Source organism: Bos javanicus, chromosome 17 (assembly GCF_032452875.1).
Source record: "Bos javanicus breed banteng chromosome 17, ARS-OSU_banteng_1.0, whole genome shotgun sequence".
In the NCBI taxonomy this organism is placed as follows: domain Eukaryota; kingdom Metazoa; phylum Chordata; class Mammalia; order Artiodactyla; family Bovidae; genus Bos; species Bos javanicus.
In genome coordinates, this window is record NC_083884.1 from 58,752,690 (window position 1) to 58,769,092 (window position 16,403).

General features: G+C 48.8%; 1 protein-coding gene across 3 annotated transcripts in view; it reads right to left on the reverse strand.

Annotated features, from left to right (window-relative positions):
• Positions 1-885: 885 nt before the first annotated feature.
• The window catches only part of RNFT2 (ring finger protein, transmembrane 2), a 62,496-nt gene continuing 46,978 nt past the window's right edge, over positions 886-16,403 (reverse strand). For all 3 annotated transcript variants that reach the window (XM_061384902.1, XM_061384899.1, XM_061384901.1), the window contains 4 exons: positions 10,099-10,248; positions 8,523-8,588; positions 8,281-8,382; positions 886-4,174 (listed from right to left, as the gene is read on the reverse strand). In XM_061384902.1, coding sequence (XP_061240886.1) covers positions 4,040-4,174; positions 8,281-8,382; positions 8,523-8,588; positions 10,099-10,248 — 453 coding nt within the window. In that variant the 3' untranslated portion in view covers positions 886-4,039. The remainder of the gene's footprint in view (positions 4,175-8,280; positions 8,383-8,522; positions 8,589-10,098; positions 10,249-16,403) is intronic.

The window sequence follows — 16,403 nt, forward strand, 5'->3', positions numbered from 1 at the left end:
GCTTCGGGGTGCCCTCTTCCCAACACATGGGATCTGACAGCCTGAAAATCAAAGCATCTCAAAGGAAAACAGAACCGAGGGATGGAAAGACATGATTCTAATGTCCCTGGAGCCCCTGAATCCAGCTGTACCTGAAGCCCATGCTCTTACATGAACCAAATAGAGTCCTTTTATTCAAGACATAGCTGACTTGGTTTACCAATGATTCCAACCAAAAGGTTCTGCCTGATGATGCTTGTGTGGCTGGCTTCCTAATGCTGACCTGAGAGGCACCAGATGTCACTACTGATATTTATATTTTAAATACCCATCATCCTCTGGGGTCTGGGAACACCCTTCATGAATCAGCCCATGCACCTGGTATCATTCAGCCTATAGTGAAGGCTGCAGTGGGCACTGTAGATGCCACACCGAGATCCCTTCTGATCCCTCTTACCAGTTCTCAGTGCCGTCTTGCATCTTAGTGTGTTCTGTGGCACCTGACACTTTCAGAGGCTTGGGGCCTCCTGAGTGGAGTGCTTGAGAGTCCCTCCCACCTCCCGCATGAGCCCATGGCTGGGAGCACAGAAACCTCAGGGTTGGACCAATTCTGAGATGCAGCTCATGCTCCAGAGCTGCCCGTGGGACCAAGCTGAGCTGGGACTTCTCTGAAAGTCGCCCTCTTATTGGGCTGCATCTCCTCCCTCTCCCATTTCGTTTCACCCATTCCCTTACTGGTTTCTCCTGGGAGCACTTCCTTAATAAATCATGTGCAACTCAATGGGATCCACTCTGGGGAAAAACTGCCATCAGAGAACCACCCCGTGCACAAAACATCTCTTCAAAGTTGTCCTAAAACAGGTCCACCTGGCTTCAAGAGGAAAATGGAGACTCAAAACCCAGATGTAACTTTTATCAACACATCATATTTATTGGCAGACTGCAACTTAAGGGGACGTTAAATACACCAAAGGCGGCTCTGTTTGGCCCAGAGCAAACAAACTAAGATTCCAGGACTCACTTTACATTTCCTATTTCCAACCCCAGGTCTTGGCAGCTTGGAAGTCTTCCCATGCCTCTCACATGCTCCCCTTAGGGAGATAATGAACCTATGACATCCAGGTCCAAAGCTTTTTTTTTTTTTTTTTCTTTTTCATCTCGTATTTATTACGCTCAAGATCTTTTACATTAGAAGAGCCATTTCCAAGGACTCCGTGGAACTTCAGCCAGTGAATCATAAAATATTAAGAGCAGGACTCTCCCACCTGACACTCAATTAACCCTGCCTCTAACAAATGAGTTTGCAGAGCTGAGGTGGATAAAAGACAGTGGCATTGTTCTTCTTTCCAATGGTGACTCTTGGCTGCTTTTCTCATGTTAGGGAAAATATGCAGCTTGATATCTGGAAACCTCTGCCCCTGGCCACTGTTTCTCTGCCTTGAGCAGAAGTTAAATCCTCCCACCCCAAAAGGAAACCTCCAGAACGTGACTTCAGGGTGGGATACATAAATAAAATTGAAACTAAATCATCCCACCTGCCCCCCTCCCCAAATGTCCCCCGCATGTGACAGTCTTTATAGTGTCTGAGACATGGCTCATTATTTGCAGAACGTTCAATATTTTTTTTTGGTGGCATGAGTGTAATTGACAAAATGGTTGGGGGTATTCATCTGTAATCTACATTGCTGGTTTCCCTGGTTCCCGCAGATAATGCACTAGGCTTTGTCACCCTGGAGATGGCTACGGGGAGGTAAAGTGACTTCCCAAAGCCATGTGGAGTCTGAAATCAAAATTCCAGGCCTGACTCCCAGCAGACTGCTCTGTCTGCTCCATCACACGCTGGCACATTAGTAAGTCTTCTTCAGTGGCATTTTCTCATGCTTCTTTGATGGCATCTGCAGGCAGGATGATCCTTCTGATAAAAATCAGCTGTAGAAGCTCCTGGTGTGTCCCTTCAGTTCTTCCTCAAGGTGGCCGGGTGGGGGGCGGGGGAGAGGGGGAAGGGGGCAGAGCAGCCAAATCCCCCTGGCCCCACTTCCCCTTCCGACTTGATTATCCAGGCAAGTGGGATTGTTAACATCACAGCCATTGCCATAGTAACAGAGCCTGAAAGATGCCACGCTGCCCTGGAAGGGATGTCTTGCTGGGTACCAGCAAAGAGCCAGGGATGTCAGGCAAAGGAAAGGTCCTGACTTGATAGCACAAAAGGGGTGAATGCCCTGAATCTCTTGGGGATGGGATGGGCATGAGAATCCTGGCTGAGGGTGAGGTGGCAGTAAGGCTCCCACCATTTCTCTCGGGGCTTTCTTGCTAATCTGCTCAGTAGCCACCCAGAATGCTCTCTCTCTAATGCTGTTGGCACTGACCTGTGGTACTGAGGTTGACAGTGAGAGAATAGCGCTGGGAGGGTGGGTAGGCCAGGCAAGATTCCAGTGGCTTCCAAGGGGCCACTTGTGCCTTCTCCTCCCAGATTTCAGAGCAGAGAGGGTCTCGTGGGTGGAGAGCTTGTGTTACAGAGATTAGGAGCTCAGGTAGAGACATTCCAGGAAACATGGATCGCTGCTGTGCTCTCTGCCAGCATACTGGCTTGTGGAAAAAAAATCCATAACAAGGATCTTGCCTTTTGCTCTGAAGGCTACTAGAGGAGAAGGCAATGGCCACAGGAGCTGTTGACAAGCCTGAGATTTAAATGAGGGACAGGACAAAAGGAGAAGAGAAATAAATACGGGAGGGGACACCCAGTAAGACCTGCATCTGGACCAGGGGCGGCCTTTCTATTTTTTCATTTTCAGGTCACGTCCCATGGCATGTGGGATCTCAGTGCCCTGAGCAGAGATCAAACCCAGGCCCCCACACTGGGGACACAGAGTCTTAGCCACTGCCTCCGGGGAGGTCTCTGGAACCGGCCTTTCTTGATGTGCCATGTGCTGTGCTCGATCAGCTGCGTCTGACTCTGCGACCCTGTGGACTGTAGCCCTTCAGGCTCCTCCGTCCATCGGATTTCCCAGGCAAGAATACTGGAAGGGGTTGCCATTTCCTCCTCCAGGGGATCTTCCCAACTCAGGGATCGAACCCATGTCTCCTACATTGGCAGATGGGTTATTTACCACTGTGCCACTTGGAAGATACCCAATCACAACTGAGCATCCTCGCAGGAATCCAGCTAAACAGCAACTTTAAGGACCAAAATTTCCTGTGAACCCAGTCACGACTAGATTTTCAGAGCTGGCATTCACTATTAGCATCCTCAACCCAGTCCAAATGAAACACACTACATACTTGAGTCACCGATGACGTCAGAATCACCTCCTGTGCGTTGAAAAAAAAAAAAAAAACATGACTGAGGGGCCTCATGCCCGCAGTGTCTGAGCAGCACATCAGTGTGTGGGTAAGAGGCAAGCTCCAAAGCCAGACAGGCCGGGGCTGCAAGCTTGGTCCATCACTGCTCGCCGGGTGACCTGGGAATGTTTCCACATGGAGCTCTGAGCTCAGTTTCTTCATCTGTGACACAGAGGAGACAACAGTACCTCCACCTTGGGGCGGTGTGAGTGTTATAGGAGGTCATCTGGGCCGAAAGTTCGAGACCCTGCCTGGCTCACTCTGAGGGTTCTGATACACGAAGTTCCCGTAGGTATAAGGTGGGGCCCAGCATTTGCATTTGAAAAATACTTCACAGTGATTCTCATCTGCAGACCTCGGGCCCTGGTGGGGAGGCCTCTCTCCGGTTTGCAGCATCAGGTGTCAGGTCACCACGGGTTATGATCACCAACAGGTAGAATCTGGTCCATTATCAGTTCTTTGACTCGGAGGGAGGAGGGAGACTGACCTCGGTGGAGACCAAGTGTGAGTGAGAAGGCGTCCCCATGTGGAGGCAAACAAGAGAGGAAGGTGAGGGCGGGGGTGGGGTGGGGGACAGGTGGCTGGATGGAGAGAGGCAGGAGGGAGGGCAGTCGGGGCCGAGGGCTGTTTTCAAGGAAGCTCTCAGAGGTGGTCCTGACACCGTTGACCCTCCATCATTTCCCTGGTGTGCCTGCGAGCCCCGGGGCCACAGTCTTCAGCCCTAGTACACCTGGAAGTGTGCCGAAGTGGCCCCGTCCTTCCAGCAGCGCAGGGTATCCACGGCAACTGAGCGGCAGAGCGGGCAGGTGCGCTCACGGTCCAGCCAGAGGCAGAGGCACTCCTCACAGAACACGTGCTGCGGGGGACAGCAATTAGGACCACTGGGGTCGCCTCCCCCAGCATCCACCCCATGCCCGCCTCGGTCCTAGGAGCTGAGACCCAGCAGTGAACAAGACAGACGATTTCTGCTCTGGATAGTCAAGGGACGTTCCTGGAGGCGGGGTGATGCTTGTGTTGAAGTCTGAAGGATGTTTAGGGGTTAACTGGGGGAAGAGAAGGGGTGGGGCTAGAGCATTCCAGGCTGAAGGGAACAGCTGTGCAAACCTCCTGAGATGGGAAAGTGTTTGAGAATCTCGAGATGCTCTAAGTGGCTACAGGGTGTAGGGTAGTGGGGGGGGAGGAGGTGAGGAGGCCATGCAGAGTCTTGAAGGCTGTGCCCAGATTCTCACCAAGGTCTGAAGTGCAGGATCCAGGGGTCAGCAGGCCCAGCAGCTCCACAGGGCAGTGACTGCTGCTGCTGTAACCCCACTGCCCAGCCCCGGCCTGCACTCTGACAAATGAATGCCTTCCCATGCAGGTTAGGTGGAAGATTCTAGAGATACCAGCATGATGAAGACCTGGTCCCTGGCCTCCAGGAGCTCATGGTCTCCTTCTCAGAGAATCAGACAGGACAGAATCCAGTGCCAAATTAAGAGATTCAAAGCACACAGGACCCCAGGGGCAGGGCTGGAGGAGTTCATGACCTAGGACTGCCTCCCACATCTAGAGAAACAAAGGCATGTCTACAGAGGGAGGGGGCAGAGGGGTCCTTCCAGGCTGGGATGTGTAGCATCAGGTCAGTTTGTGGTTGGTGGGGGATCACAGGCGGGGCTGGATGGTTAACCCTTCCCTGGCTATGTATCCTGGAGTGTGGACTTGGGAGAGATCCTGCCCTCAGGAGGTGCTCTATCCATCTTATCTGTCCCATCCACCCATCCATCCATCTCTCCAACCATCCCATTCCTTCTATCCAGCCATTGTTTACTGAGTCAGTACTGTGGTTACACTACTAAGACAACATGGTCACCACTCCCAAGTGGCTTACAATCTGGCAAAGAGGAGACAGACCTGACCTAACCAGTCGCCCAATTAGCCATCTAGCTGACAACTGGGATAGATGCTCTTAAGGAAAAACATATGATCTGGAGGCTGCATAGCTGGTGGTGCTGACTAGTCTGGGGAAACAGAATCAGGGAAGCCTTGAATGAGGATGTAACACGTGACTCATTCATCCATTTGCTCATTCATTCGGTGCATTTAGGAATTACTGAGGCCCTTTTCCCTGTGGAAGGCATCTTTGTCCTTGTCCTTCTAAGCCCAGCTCACAGGAGCAGAGCAAGACTGAGGCGTGTACTGGGCCTGGCCAGGTATGTGGGCTTCAGCAGCACTGGGTGTGGCCACTGCTCCTAGCTCTGGGATGGCGGTGTCTTGTCCAACCCCTCCCACCAATTCTAGTCCAGGGATGGGGACACATACTGGTACCAGGAGAAGAATGGGAGAGAGACACACAGACTAAGGCTTGGAGAGACTGCCATCAAGGAAGAAGAAAAACTTTCACCTTGACATCATGTTCAAATAATCACTGCCACCGAGAAGGAAATACAGATGGCTCTGAGGCATATGAGAAGATGCTCATCTGCTCTCATAATTAGACAAATGCAAGTGAAAACTGCACCAAGAGAGCGTTTGTCACCTGTCAGATTGGCGAGGCTCAGGAAAGGCTTGATAATGTGGTGTGTTGGTGAGGGGGGCGAAGCAAGAGGGCACGTCACACTCCTCACTGGGAGCGCAAACAGATGCACTCCTTTACGGAAGGCGACTGAGCAGTATCTGTCAGACTGCATACCCTCTGACCCAGGAATTCCACTACTAGGAGTGTATCCTACTAAGAGCTTGCACACGTGTGAAACGGAATACGTGCCAGTGAGAGTGTTTCTGGAACCCTGACCATGTGTAGTTCTAGACTCAGCACCTGAATCAACTCATTTAATCAACACAATGAGTCCAGGCAGGTGCTACAGATCTCCCTATTCCTGATCCCTCCTGACAACCATACTTGTGGTAACAAAAGACTATGAACCACTAAAGGCCTGTCAATGGGAGGATGGTTGAACAAAGATGGTCAATCCATAAAATGGGATGTTATGCAAATAAGGAGCAATCTCTTCAGGCAGAGTTTCAAATCAAAAAGAAATGATGCAGAATGGGCCATGAGTTAGGTCTTTTTGGAAATGATATGTTCATGGTGTGTGTTGTGTATTTAAACTTTTCAGAGCATCTCTGGAAAGATATAAAGGGAACTGGCAACAATGGTTGCCTGTGTGGGTATTTAGGGGCCTAGGGAGCTAGGGATAAGTGAAGGAGCCCTGTCATCACTTCCCTTTTTGTATCTTTAGAATATCTTTTTAATGAACTTTTTACTTTGAAATAATCTTGTACTGTTCTGTGCTTAGTCGCTCAGTCGTGTCCAACTCTTTGTGACCCCATGGACTGCAGCACAGCAGGTGCCTCTGTTTGGGGATTCTCTAGGCATGAATAATGGAGTGGGTTGCAATGCCTTCCTTCAGGGGATCTTCCCAACCCAGGGATCAAACCCACGTCTCCTGCATTGCAATTCTTTACTGACTGAGCCACCAGGGAAGCCCCAAAATACTGGAGTGGGTAGCCTATCCGTTATCCAGGGGGTCTTTCAAAACAGGGTCTCCTGCGTTGCAGGTGGTAGCTGAGCTACCAGGGAAGTCTGCAAAGGTAGTACGGAAAGTTCCTGGACACCCCTCCCCCAGTTTCAGTCTCCCCAGTACCATCCTCTTGCATCACCATAGTCGATTTGTCAAAGCCAAGAAAGAAACCCACACAGAGGCATGACCATGGACTAAACTCTAGCCTCTCTTCGGATTTTACGACACTGGTTTTTCTCTCCTGTCCTCTCTCTGTATCAGGTCCCACATTGCATTTAATCATCATGACTTCTTCATCTCCTTTTTGAATGTTTGAGTCACACAAATTTATTCTCAATTTTAAAAATAAATACAATTAAAAATTAAAAATGAACCTCTTAAACATCCTCAAACAGCAAAAACAAAAAAATTTTGTTGGTGCCATAAAAGGCCCCCACCTCTTGTACTCCTACCCCTGGGTGGTGGGGGCAAGGGGACAGGGGGAGAGCCGTCTGCTCTCCCATTCCTTCCAGTCTGCAGGCTATGCCTCCCCCAAAGCCTTCTCAACCTCCAACTCATCGAGTTCTGGCCTGGTCCCCTGGGACGCTGCATGAATCTCTCTTACACAGCACTTATCACTGCCTGCCTTGTTTCATAGTTATTTATGTATGCGTCTGTTTCCCCAGGGTGACTGTGTGCTTCTAGAGAAGGGGACAGGGTCTGTGTGCCCCCTGCCTCCCCTGCCCGGTATCTGATAGGATGCTTTGACTCATACACATTTGCTGAATTGACATCTTAGTCCGCCCCCATGTCAGGAAGGTGCGGGGGAAGGGGAAGGGTTGGGGGAGGAGGAGAAGGTGCGGGGGAGGGGGAAGGGTTGGGGGAGGAGGAGAAGGGCTAAGTTTAGGCAGCTAAAAGTAACTGACCAGAACTATGAGTTGGTGACCCACAACTAATAATGAAAACAAGTGGTAGTAATAATTATAATGATACTAATAACTGTAATAGTATAAAGTTTTAGGGCTGAATATTTCAAATTTAGCTCTTCCCAGGGATGATTTCATTTGATAAGAATAGCTCTTATGATTAAATGAAGTAGGCACTATTATGATATCTGTTTTATAAATGAAAACAACCAAGGTTTGGGGAGATGGACTGAGCCACGTGGGGTCCACACACCCGCTAAGATTCACATGCAGAACATTCTGACACTGTACCATACCAAAATGTGCATTTTCTACATTTTACTGATGAAACCAAGGCTTGGAGTGGTGAAGTAACCTGCCCCAGGGTAGCCAGCTGGGAAAGGCAGAACTGAGTTTTATACTTGGGTCTCACAGACTCCAGGCTTCACCACACTTTTGCCAGAAACCCAGCCCAGCGCCCCGAGGCTTGGCAGGGGACAGGCACCTGGGACTCCTGCATGGGGCAGGGCCCTGTGGTCCCGTGGCGCCCATTTCCAGCGGTCCCGCCCGGCCCTGCTCACCTGGCACATGAGGACCAGAGGCTCCCGGAACTCAGCCTGGCAGATGGCACAGATGTCACCAGCTTCTGTGCACTGCTGCCCCGTGGCCCGGACTCCATAATTCTGCTTGACAGAAGGGAGGGAGAAAGACACAAACACAGCTGTGGCCCCTTGCTGGATAGGCACCCTCGGAAGCACAGTGTGGTCTGTTCCCAGCTCCTGGTTCCTATGAGCTCGGTGAGGCCCATCAGAAGCCAACTCACCTGAGAGGTGCAGAGAAGCTTCAGGGCCTTCCTGACTCCGCCCACGCGGCCACAGATGTCGAAGGACTGAAAGGAGAGTGAGTGGATGGCTACAAACTATCCAAGGATGGTTCAGGATCTTTCTCATCATGGGCCTCATCTTTGAACATCTGCAGGGTACATCCTCCCATTTAAAACTCCCCATTCCCAACAGTTTTACTTGGCTTTTGTCTTGCTACCCATCAGCAGTCTCCTCTGCCAGTGGGGCCAGGATGGCGAGTATATGGCATGCCTACTGCCTCTTCCCCCGCCATAAGCCCAGGGCAGGCATTGCTAATCGATCACTCTTCTTCTGAGCCAGGCTGTGATCATCCTTCTCCATCTAGCACTCCTGTCAGCCACAGCCAGCAGATCAGAATTGGCAGGCAAGACAAGCCCCAGTGGTTGACTCTACATGGACTGCCTGGCTAGTCCTGCTTTAAAGAAAGGGAACACATGATTCTTCCAGGATTCTCTAAAGCCAGAAATAGATATGGAAAAAGAAAGAGGAGGATGTGTTTATTGTCAGGAGTGGGGAATCTGACTCTGCACTCATGATGAAAAGAGGAGTGGTCTATACTGATTTGCAGAGTTGAGGGTGTGCAATTTAAGAGGAACAGAAAACAAATTCCATGGCTGTGCTGTTGGTGGGTTGAGATCTCCAGACTCTGGAGGCAGCCTGCCTGGGTTTGATGCTTGTTCTGTGATCTCCAGCTGAGTGACGCTGGACAAGTTACTTCTCTCTGGACCTCAGTACACTTCCCATAATATTGACATGATAATGGAATGTATCTGGAAGGGTTGTTATGAAGACAATGAGAAAGGATGGCATATAGTGAGTTTTATGGGCAAGAAATTAGGATGGCTGTACCCATAAATGCAGGAAAATACTGACATATGGTATAATGTGGAGGAACCTCAGAAATGACCCTAACTGAAAGAAGCCAGACACTAAAGATCACAGAGTGTATGATTCCATTTACATGAAAACGCCCAGAAAAGGTAAATCCAGAGAGTCTTCAGAAAGAAGACCTGTGGTGGCCAGTGGCTGATGGAAGAATGAGGAGTGATGCTTCCCAAGTTGCTGCTGCTGTTGTTTAGTTGCTAAGTCATGCTCAGCTCTTCGTGACTTCATGGGCTGTGATCCACCAGGTTCCTCTGTCCAAGGGATTTCCCAGACAAGAATACTGGAGAAGATTGCCATTTCCTTCTCCAGGGGACCTTCCCAAGCCAGGGATCGAACCTGTGTCTCCTGCACTGGCAGGAAGGTTCTTTTCTACTGAGCCACCTTTCTTTGTGGACATTTCTTTGTGAAATGTTCTGGAACTAGACAGTGGTGGTGGTGATACAACATTGAGAATCTTCTAAATGCCACGGAACTGTTCACTATAAAATGATAAAATAATTTTGTATTGTGTGAATTTTGCTTTTCAGTTAAACAGAAAGAGATGAGGGTGTTTATCCAGGTTCCTCACTTGCCCCCCCCCACCCACCTGCCAGGTTCAGCTGGTGAATGGGTCGTCCTTAGGCCAGCCCTCTAGCCCCCAGGCCACCTCACCTTGCACAGGCTGTAGAGGACGATCAGGACCCCTCCCAGGAAGTAGCTGTTGGAGGAATCATCACCCATGATGTATTTATACCACAGCTGGATGGGGACGAGGGATCGGAACAGCTGGCTCACCTCCTCGATGACCAGATAGAACTTTCCCTGCAACCACACAGAAAGCATCAATTATTATCAGCAGTAAAGACCCAAAGGACCCAGCTGAGGGGCCCTCCAGCCCAGGGAGTAATGACATTCCAGGTCACAGCCAGCCCATTAATCAGTTCTGGAAAGCACTCAGGCCTGCTCCTAATGGGCCTGCGATGTGGCCGGGGAGACAAGGCCCCTGCCCGCTGCCCTCGCCCGCTGCCCACCAGCCCAGGAGATCAACGCTCTGAGGATCACCTTTCAGGGAGGCAGAAACTGGACACCTTTGGTAGAAGGTTGGAGTGGGGGTCACTCCCTGGTGCCTGCTGTGGCTTTGAGGGCTCCAAGCCGATTATGGGGCAATAGTCATGGGCCCTGCACACAGATCACGCTCATCTCTAGGGGGCTGGCCCCAGCTTCGTGGGTGACTGCCCTCAGTGGCAGGGGCAGGATGGACCACAGGATGCAGAGAAGGATAGGCAGAGAAGAGGAGAGGAAAAGATGGCCCAGCTCCCCTGCCTACTGTCTCCAAGGAGGCAGGATCATATGTGGGGAAAGAACATGGACTCAGGGCTGGGGTCTCAGGCTGGGGGGACTCAGAACCTCAACTTGCTACATGTCCACGAGCCTCACTGTCATCACCTACAGAATGGGAATTGCACCTGCTACCTTCTGGGTGGCTCTGAAGATTAAAGGAAATAACAGGAAAAGTATCTAGGGTTCTCCTTCTCTTCCTCTCCCGGCTTTTATTCAAGTCCTTCAGCTTTCTGGGGCCTGCGCTATAAAATGGACATGAAAATAACCTACCCTGCCGTGTTCAAAGAAGTTAAACAGAAACCTCTTTAGGACCCAGCACTCCACTCCCAGGTGTGTACCCAAGGGAAAGGAAAATATATGTCCATTCACAGGTAAACGTTCATGGCAGTTTTATTCATAATATCCCCAAACTGGAAACAGCCCAAACGTCCATTCATGGAAGAATGGATAAACAAATTATGGTATATTTATTCAATAGGGTATTACTCAGCAATAAAAAAGGAACAAATGTTTGTGATACACAACAGCCTGGATGAGTCTCACACATTCTAGCCAATCAAAGGAGACAGACACAAAAGAGTACATATTGTGACATTGTGAGTTACATGAAGATCTAGAATAGGCCATGGTAAACTGCAAAGATGGAAACAAGATCAGTGGTTGCCTGGGGCGAGATGGGGGAGGACGGACTGTAAGGGGGCATCAGCGAACTTGGGGGAATGAAAGAAATTTCAGATTGTCTATATAAAATTTTATATTGTGTACAGTGATGGGGTGGTGGCTATTCGTGTGCGTACATTTGCTAAAACTCACTGAAATGTGTGCTTCAAATCTATGTGTTTTGTTGTACAGATATACAATGTTCTACACCTCAATAAAGCCAACTGAAAGAAACAAACAGAAACAAACAGCCCTGCCCCAGGCATGCACAGCCTTAAAAATATGAACAGGGACTTCCCTGGTGGTCCAGTGGCTAAGACCCTGCATTCCCAATGCAGGGGGCCCTGGTCTGATACCTGGTCAGGGAACTATTAGTAGATCCCACATGTCGCAACTAAGAGTTCTCAACTAAAGATTCCTCAGGCCACAGTGAAGACCAAAGATCCCAACTAAGACCCCGTGCAGCCAAATAAATAAATACATAAATATGTGTTTTTTAAAAAGTGAAAAATTTTTGTTCTAGCAATTCTACTTCTAGGAATTTATCCTAATAAATCAGGGATTTGGGTTAATAGATATGTCAGTAGGAATGGCTACTGCAGCATTCATTGTAACAGAGCAAAAAAAAAAAAAAAACAGGTGACAAAGTAAATGTGTACAAAGAGGGTCTGGTTATGATACAGATCAATAATGCAAAGCCATACAGCCAGCCAAACACCATCCTGAAAACGAGCAACTTCGCAGTGAAGAAATCCAGCACATATTGCCTTGCTGTTGCTGTTAAGTTGCTTCAGTCGTGTCTGACTCTGTGCAACCCCATTGACGGCAGCCCACCAGGCTCCCCCATCCCTGGGATTCTCCAGGCAAGAACACTGGACTGGGTTGCCATTTCCTTTTCCAATGCATGAAAGTGAAAAGTGAAAGTGAAGTCACTCAGTCGTGTCTGACTCTCAGCGATCCCATGGACATACTGCCTTAACCAAGGTTAATTAAGGTTAACATCCCCAGTAATAAATCACTGAAGCCTAAACCCCTGATACGATGCACTGAGAAGAACACAGTATCACTCCTGTGTATTCTGGTCAAAAACTTAGAACCTCGATTGAATCAGGAGAAAACAAGAGACAAACCCAAACTGAGGAGCATTCTACAAAATAACTGTCCAGCATTCTTCAAAAGCATGACATTCACGAAAGACCAAGAAAAGACCAAGGAATTGTTAGACTGGAGAAGAAGGTAAGTGAAAGTTGCTCAGTCATGTCCGACTCTTTGCAACCCCATGGACCATAGCCTGCCAGGCTCCTCTGTCCATGGAATTCTTCAAGAGTGAGTAGCCATTCCCTTCTCCAGGGCATCTTACTGACTCAGGGACTGAATGTGGGTCTCCTGCATTGCAGGCAGATTCTTTACCATCTAAGCCAAGACTAGGGAGACATGACTAATGCAATGTGGAATCTTAGATTTGGTCCTTAGATCAGGAAAAAGACATCTGTGGGACAATGAGCAAAATGTGACAAGGTCTGCAGTTTAGCTACTAGTAAGGGAATTGATCTTAATTTCTTGGCTTTGCTAACTGAACTATGATTATATTAAATGTAACATTAGGGGAAGCTAGGCAACGGGTACATGGGAACTCTGCACTATTTTTGCAACTTTGCTCTGAGTTGAAAATTATTCCAAAATAAAAAATTAAAAAAGAAATAATCCTGGCAAAAGATATCTATTGATTCAGGGAAATGCTCATATTATAGTTCCAAGTGGAAAAGCCACAGAATGCAGAAACTACTCATTTTCGTTGTGGTTTTCTGTCTTTTCCAATTTTTTCAGTACTGAACATATGATGTGTTTAAATTAGAGGGAGAAAAAGGTTATAAAAACATGTTGTGTATCCACACATGGATGATGTAAAAGGCTATGGATAGAGACTTTATATCCATGTTGCTATATTCTGTCTTGATGGCCTGGGTACAGGTCACTCGCAAGGGGACCCCTTGAAGTGGATGTACCCACATCTGCTAAGGACCAAGGACGGGCATCCAGTCATCCGTTCACTCCCATGTCTGACCTGGCAGAATCAGAACCTCACTCCAGACCTGCTGAAGCCCAGAACCATCAGTAATTTAACAAGGTTCCCAGGTGATGGGTGTGCACGTTTAAGTTTGAGAAGCTCTCTTTCAGTGGATAAGTGGAAGAAGGACGGTGCAGTAACGTGGGGACTATGAGGGAAGAAAGGTGTTGCAGAAGCCCAGGGGTGATGGAAAAGGTGGTCAGTCTTTGGCTATCTTGCTGGGAAGCCTCCTGTTCTGTCCACCTGGCCCCATGGTGGGTGAGGATATGACCACTTCATGAAAGGTCCTATGTCCCTGTGTCTCTGGGAAGCCCTGCCTGCTCATCTGACTGGCTCTGGGGGACAGACCCTCCTGTCCCCTCTCAGGCTGACCTTGTGCCACCAGTCCGGCTTGGTGGGAAGAGTGCAGCCGCAGGAACCACACAGCCTGGACTCAGATCCTACTGCCAGCTACCTTGCCATTTCTGTTCCCTTGTCATTGTCTTTGGATCCCCCAGTTCTCAGGCCCCACTGGCTGAGAGCCGGTCCCCTGGCCCAGACCCCACACTTCCCACTGGCCTAATGAGTGAATCCAGAACAAAGGTCAGCGACCTTTCTCTTCTGCCACGGGCCAGATAGTGACTACTTTGGCTTTGAGGTCACACAGCCTCTGTCACCACTATACCCCTCAGCTACTGACAACAGACAGACAAATAGGCAAGGCTGTAAAATTTTACCTACCAAAACAGGTGTCGGGGCACATTTCAATGCAGTTTGTGGTTTACTGACCCCTGATCTACACATCAGAAGCTAGATAAGTCAAGTCTGGGGGCTCCCAACATATCCCCAGATTTCAGGGCAGACTCAGGGAACAGCTTTTGGGCCCTTCTTTCAGGTGCTTTGCTATGAAGGCCAAGCTCCTTCTCTGCAGATGGATGTCTGGTCCCATACTCTTTGCCGAGCTAACACTTGAATATCTTCTGTGTCTCAGCTAGCTGTCACCTACTATGAGGACTCTTCCCCAACTACTTAATTAGGTGCTCTTGTTACACCCTTTAAATCACTCTTTTAGATCACCTCTCACAATATTTAAAAAATTATCTCTCTCTTCCTCTGGACTGTAAGCCCCATCAGCATGAAGATAATTTGGCTCCTGGTCATATCACCAGCACGCAGCACAAAGTAGCTGCTTACTTAAGAGCTAGACACTTTGGAAGCACAAGATTTCCACCCTTATTACTCAGGTCAATGTCTAGAGTTTGCTGATGGAGAAACAGAATTGGAACATGGAAGAGAGTATTTTTCTTTATAAGCAAGCCCTGATGTCACAGAAAATAAAATAAAGGGAGAGAGAGCGCTAAAGGTAGCAATTAGCTGCTGGCGGGGTAGGGGGAGGCACTTGGAGAAGGAGATAGAACCACCAGGGAGAACTGGGCATATCCCAGTGAAACCATCTCTCTCTAATTAAGCAGTTTTATAATTCCAGGTTGCTTAAGTGTGTTATTTCTGACGACCACCAAATGGAATGTGTGGTTTCTCCAGGGTGTCAGAGAACAAGGAAAGCGATCAGATTATGAGCCGTCTGGCCTCCCTGTCACCCGTGAAGGGGGAACAGTAGCAATTGCTGCAGAACTTGGGCATGGAGAGTTTGCTGCTGGGATTCTGATAAAGGGGGCGGTAACAGTTGAGATGGAGAAGGCAGATTCAGTTCTGACTTTCTTACTGCTTGGAGGAGGGAGGGAAGGACCACACGTGAACTGGGAAGCTAGGAAACAAGAGAGAGCTGACTCTGGAAGGGAGTCAGAAGTGAAGGCAAGTGGGATGCCGAGAAGCCAAAGAAAGGAACAGAGAAAGAGCACTCTGGAGAAACACACCTAGGAAGGGTGATGTGAAGGATTACAGGGATGAAGAGGAAGGGGACAGAGACCTAAGTAGAGAGTTGTTAGCAGCATAAATGTACAAAGACATAAACACTAGACAGACACGGAAAGACGATTTTTTTCTGCATCAAAATTAATAATGAATATTTATGAGACCTTACCTGTTTATGAATTTCTTTCATACACATTTTTCTCATCTACAGAAGTAGGACAGCACAGTGGTTAAGGGCATGCAATTTGGGGCTCCAGGGTCAAATATGCTGCCTACTAAATTGGTTGACTTAGGGCAATAATTAAACTTCTCTGAGCCTCAGTTTACTCATCTGTAAGTGGGCTTGAAAACAAACACACATAGTGGAAAACAACCCCCGCCCCCAAAAAAGGGCCCCAATATGTAGGTTTCCAATTTCTCTGGTGTAAATACTCCCACCAGGCCAATTTCAAGGTACCTAGGGTTTAAGGACTATTGGAAAATTTCCTGAAAATGTAACCATCCACTCTCACAAGCCCGTGCAAGTTGGCTCCAATACACCAGTGATTGGGAGGACTGAGTGAGCATATGAACCTAAAATACAGGTACCCAGAAAGGGCCCAGTGCATGATGAGAGCCAGGAGAGAACCTCATGATGACCTGGGGATGCGGGCACTATTACTGTTACCTTCTTTCAGAGATGGGGCACCCCAGGTTCAAAGAAATAGGACTGAAGTAGAATGAGGCGGAGGTGCTATCTGGGATGCCCAGGCTCCATGAGCCCTGGTAGCTGTCCGGGCCTCCCCCTCGCTTGCCTTTCTTCCTCCAGCACCACATTATGAAAAACCCAAAGGGAGACTACATGCAGAGGCCATGTGCAGAGGGAGAGGCTCTGAGCAAGACTACATGGAGGAGAAGCAAGGAACCCAGACAACAGGGAGAACTGAGGCAGCAAATATAGGACTCTGGGCAATTCATCCCACCCGTGTCAGCTGAGCCATTAGACCCATGAGTGAAAAAGCCACCTGAGATGGTCCAGACTCACTGTACATCACATGAAGACCAGCTGTGCTCAGTG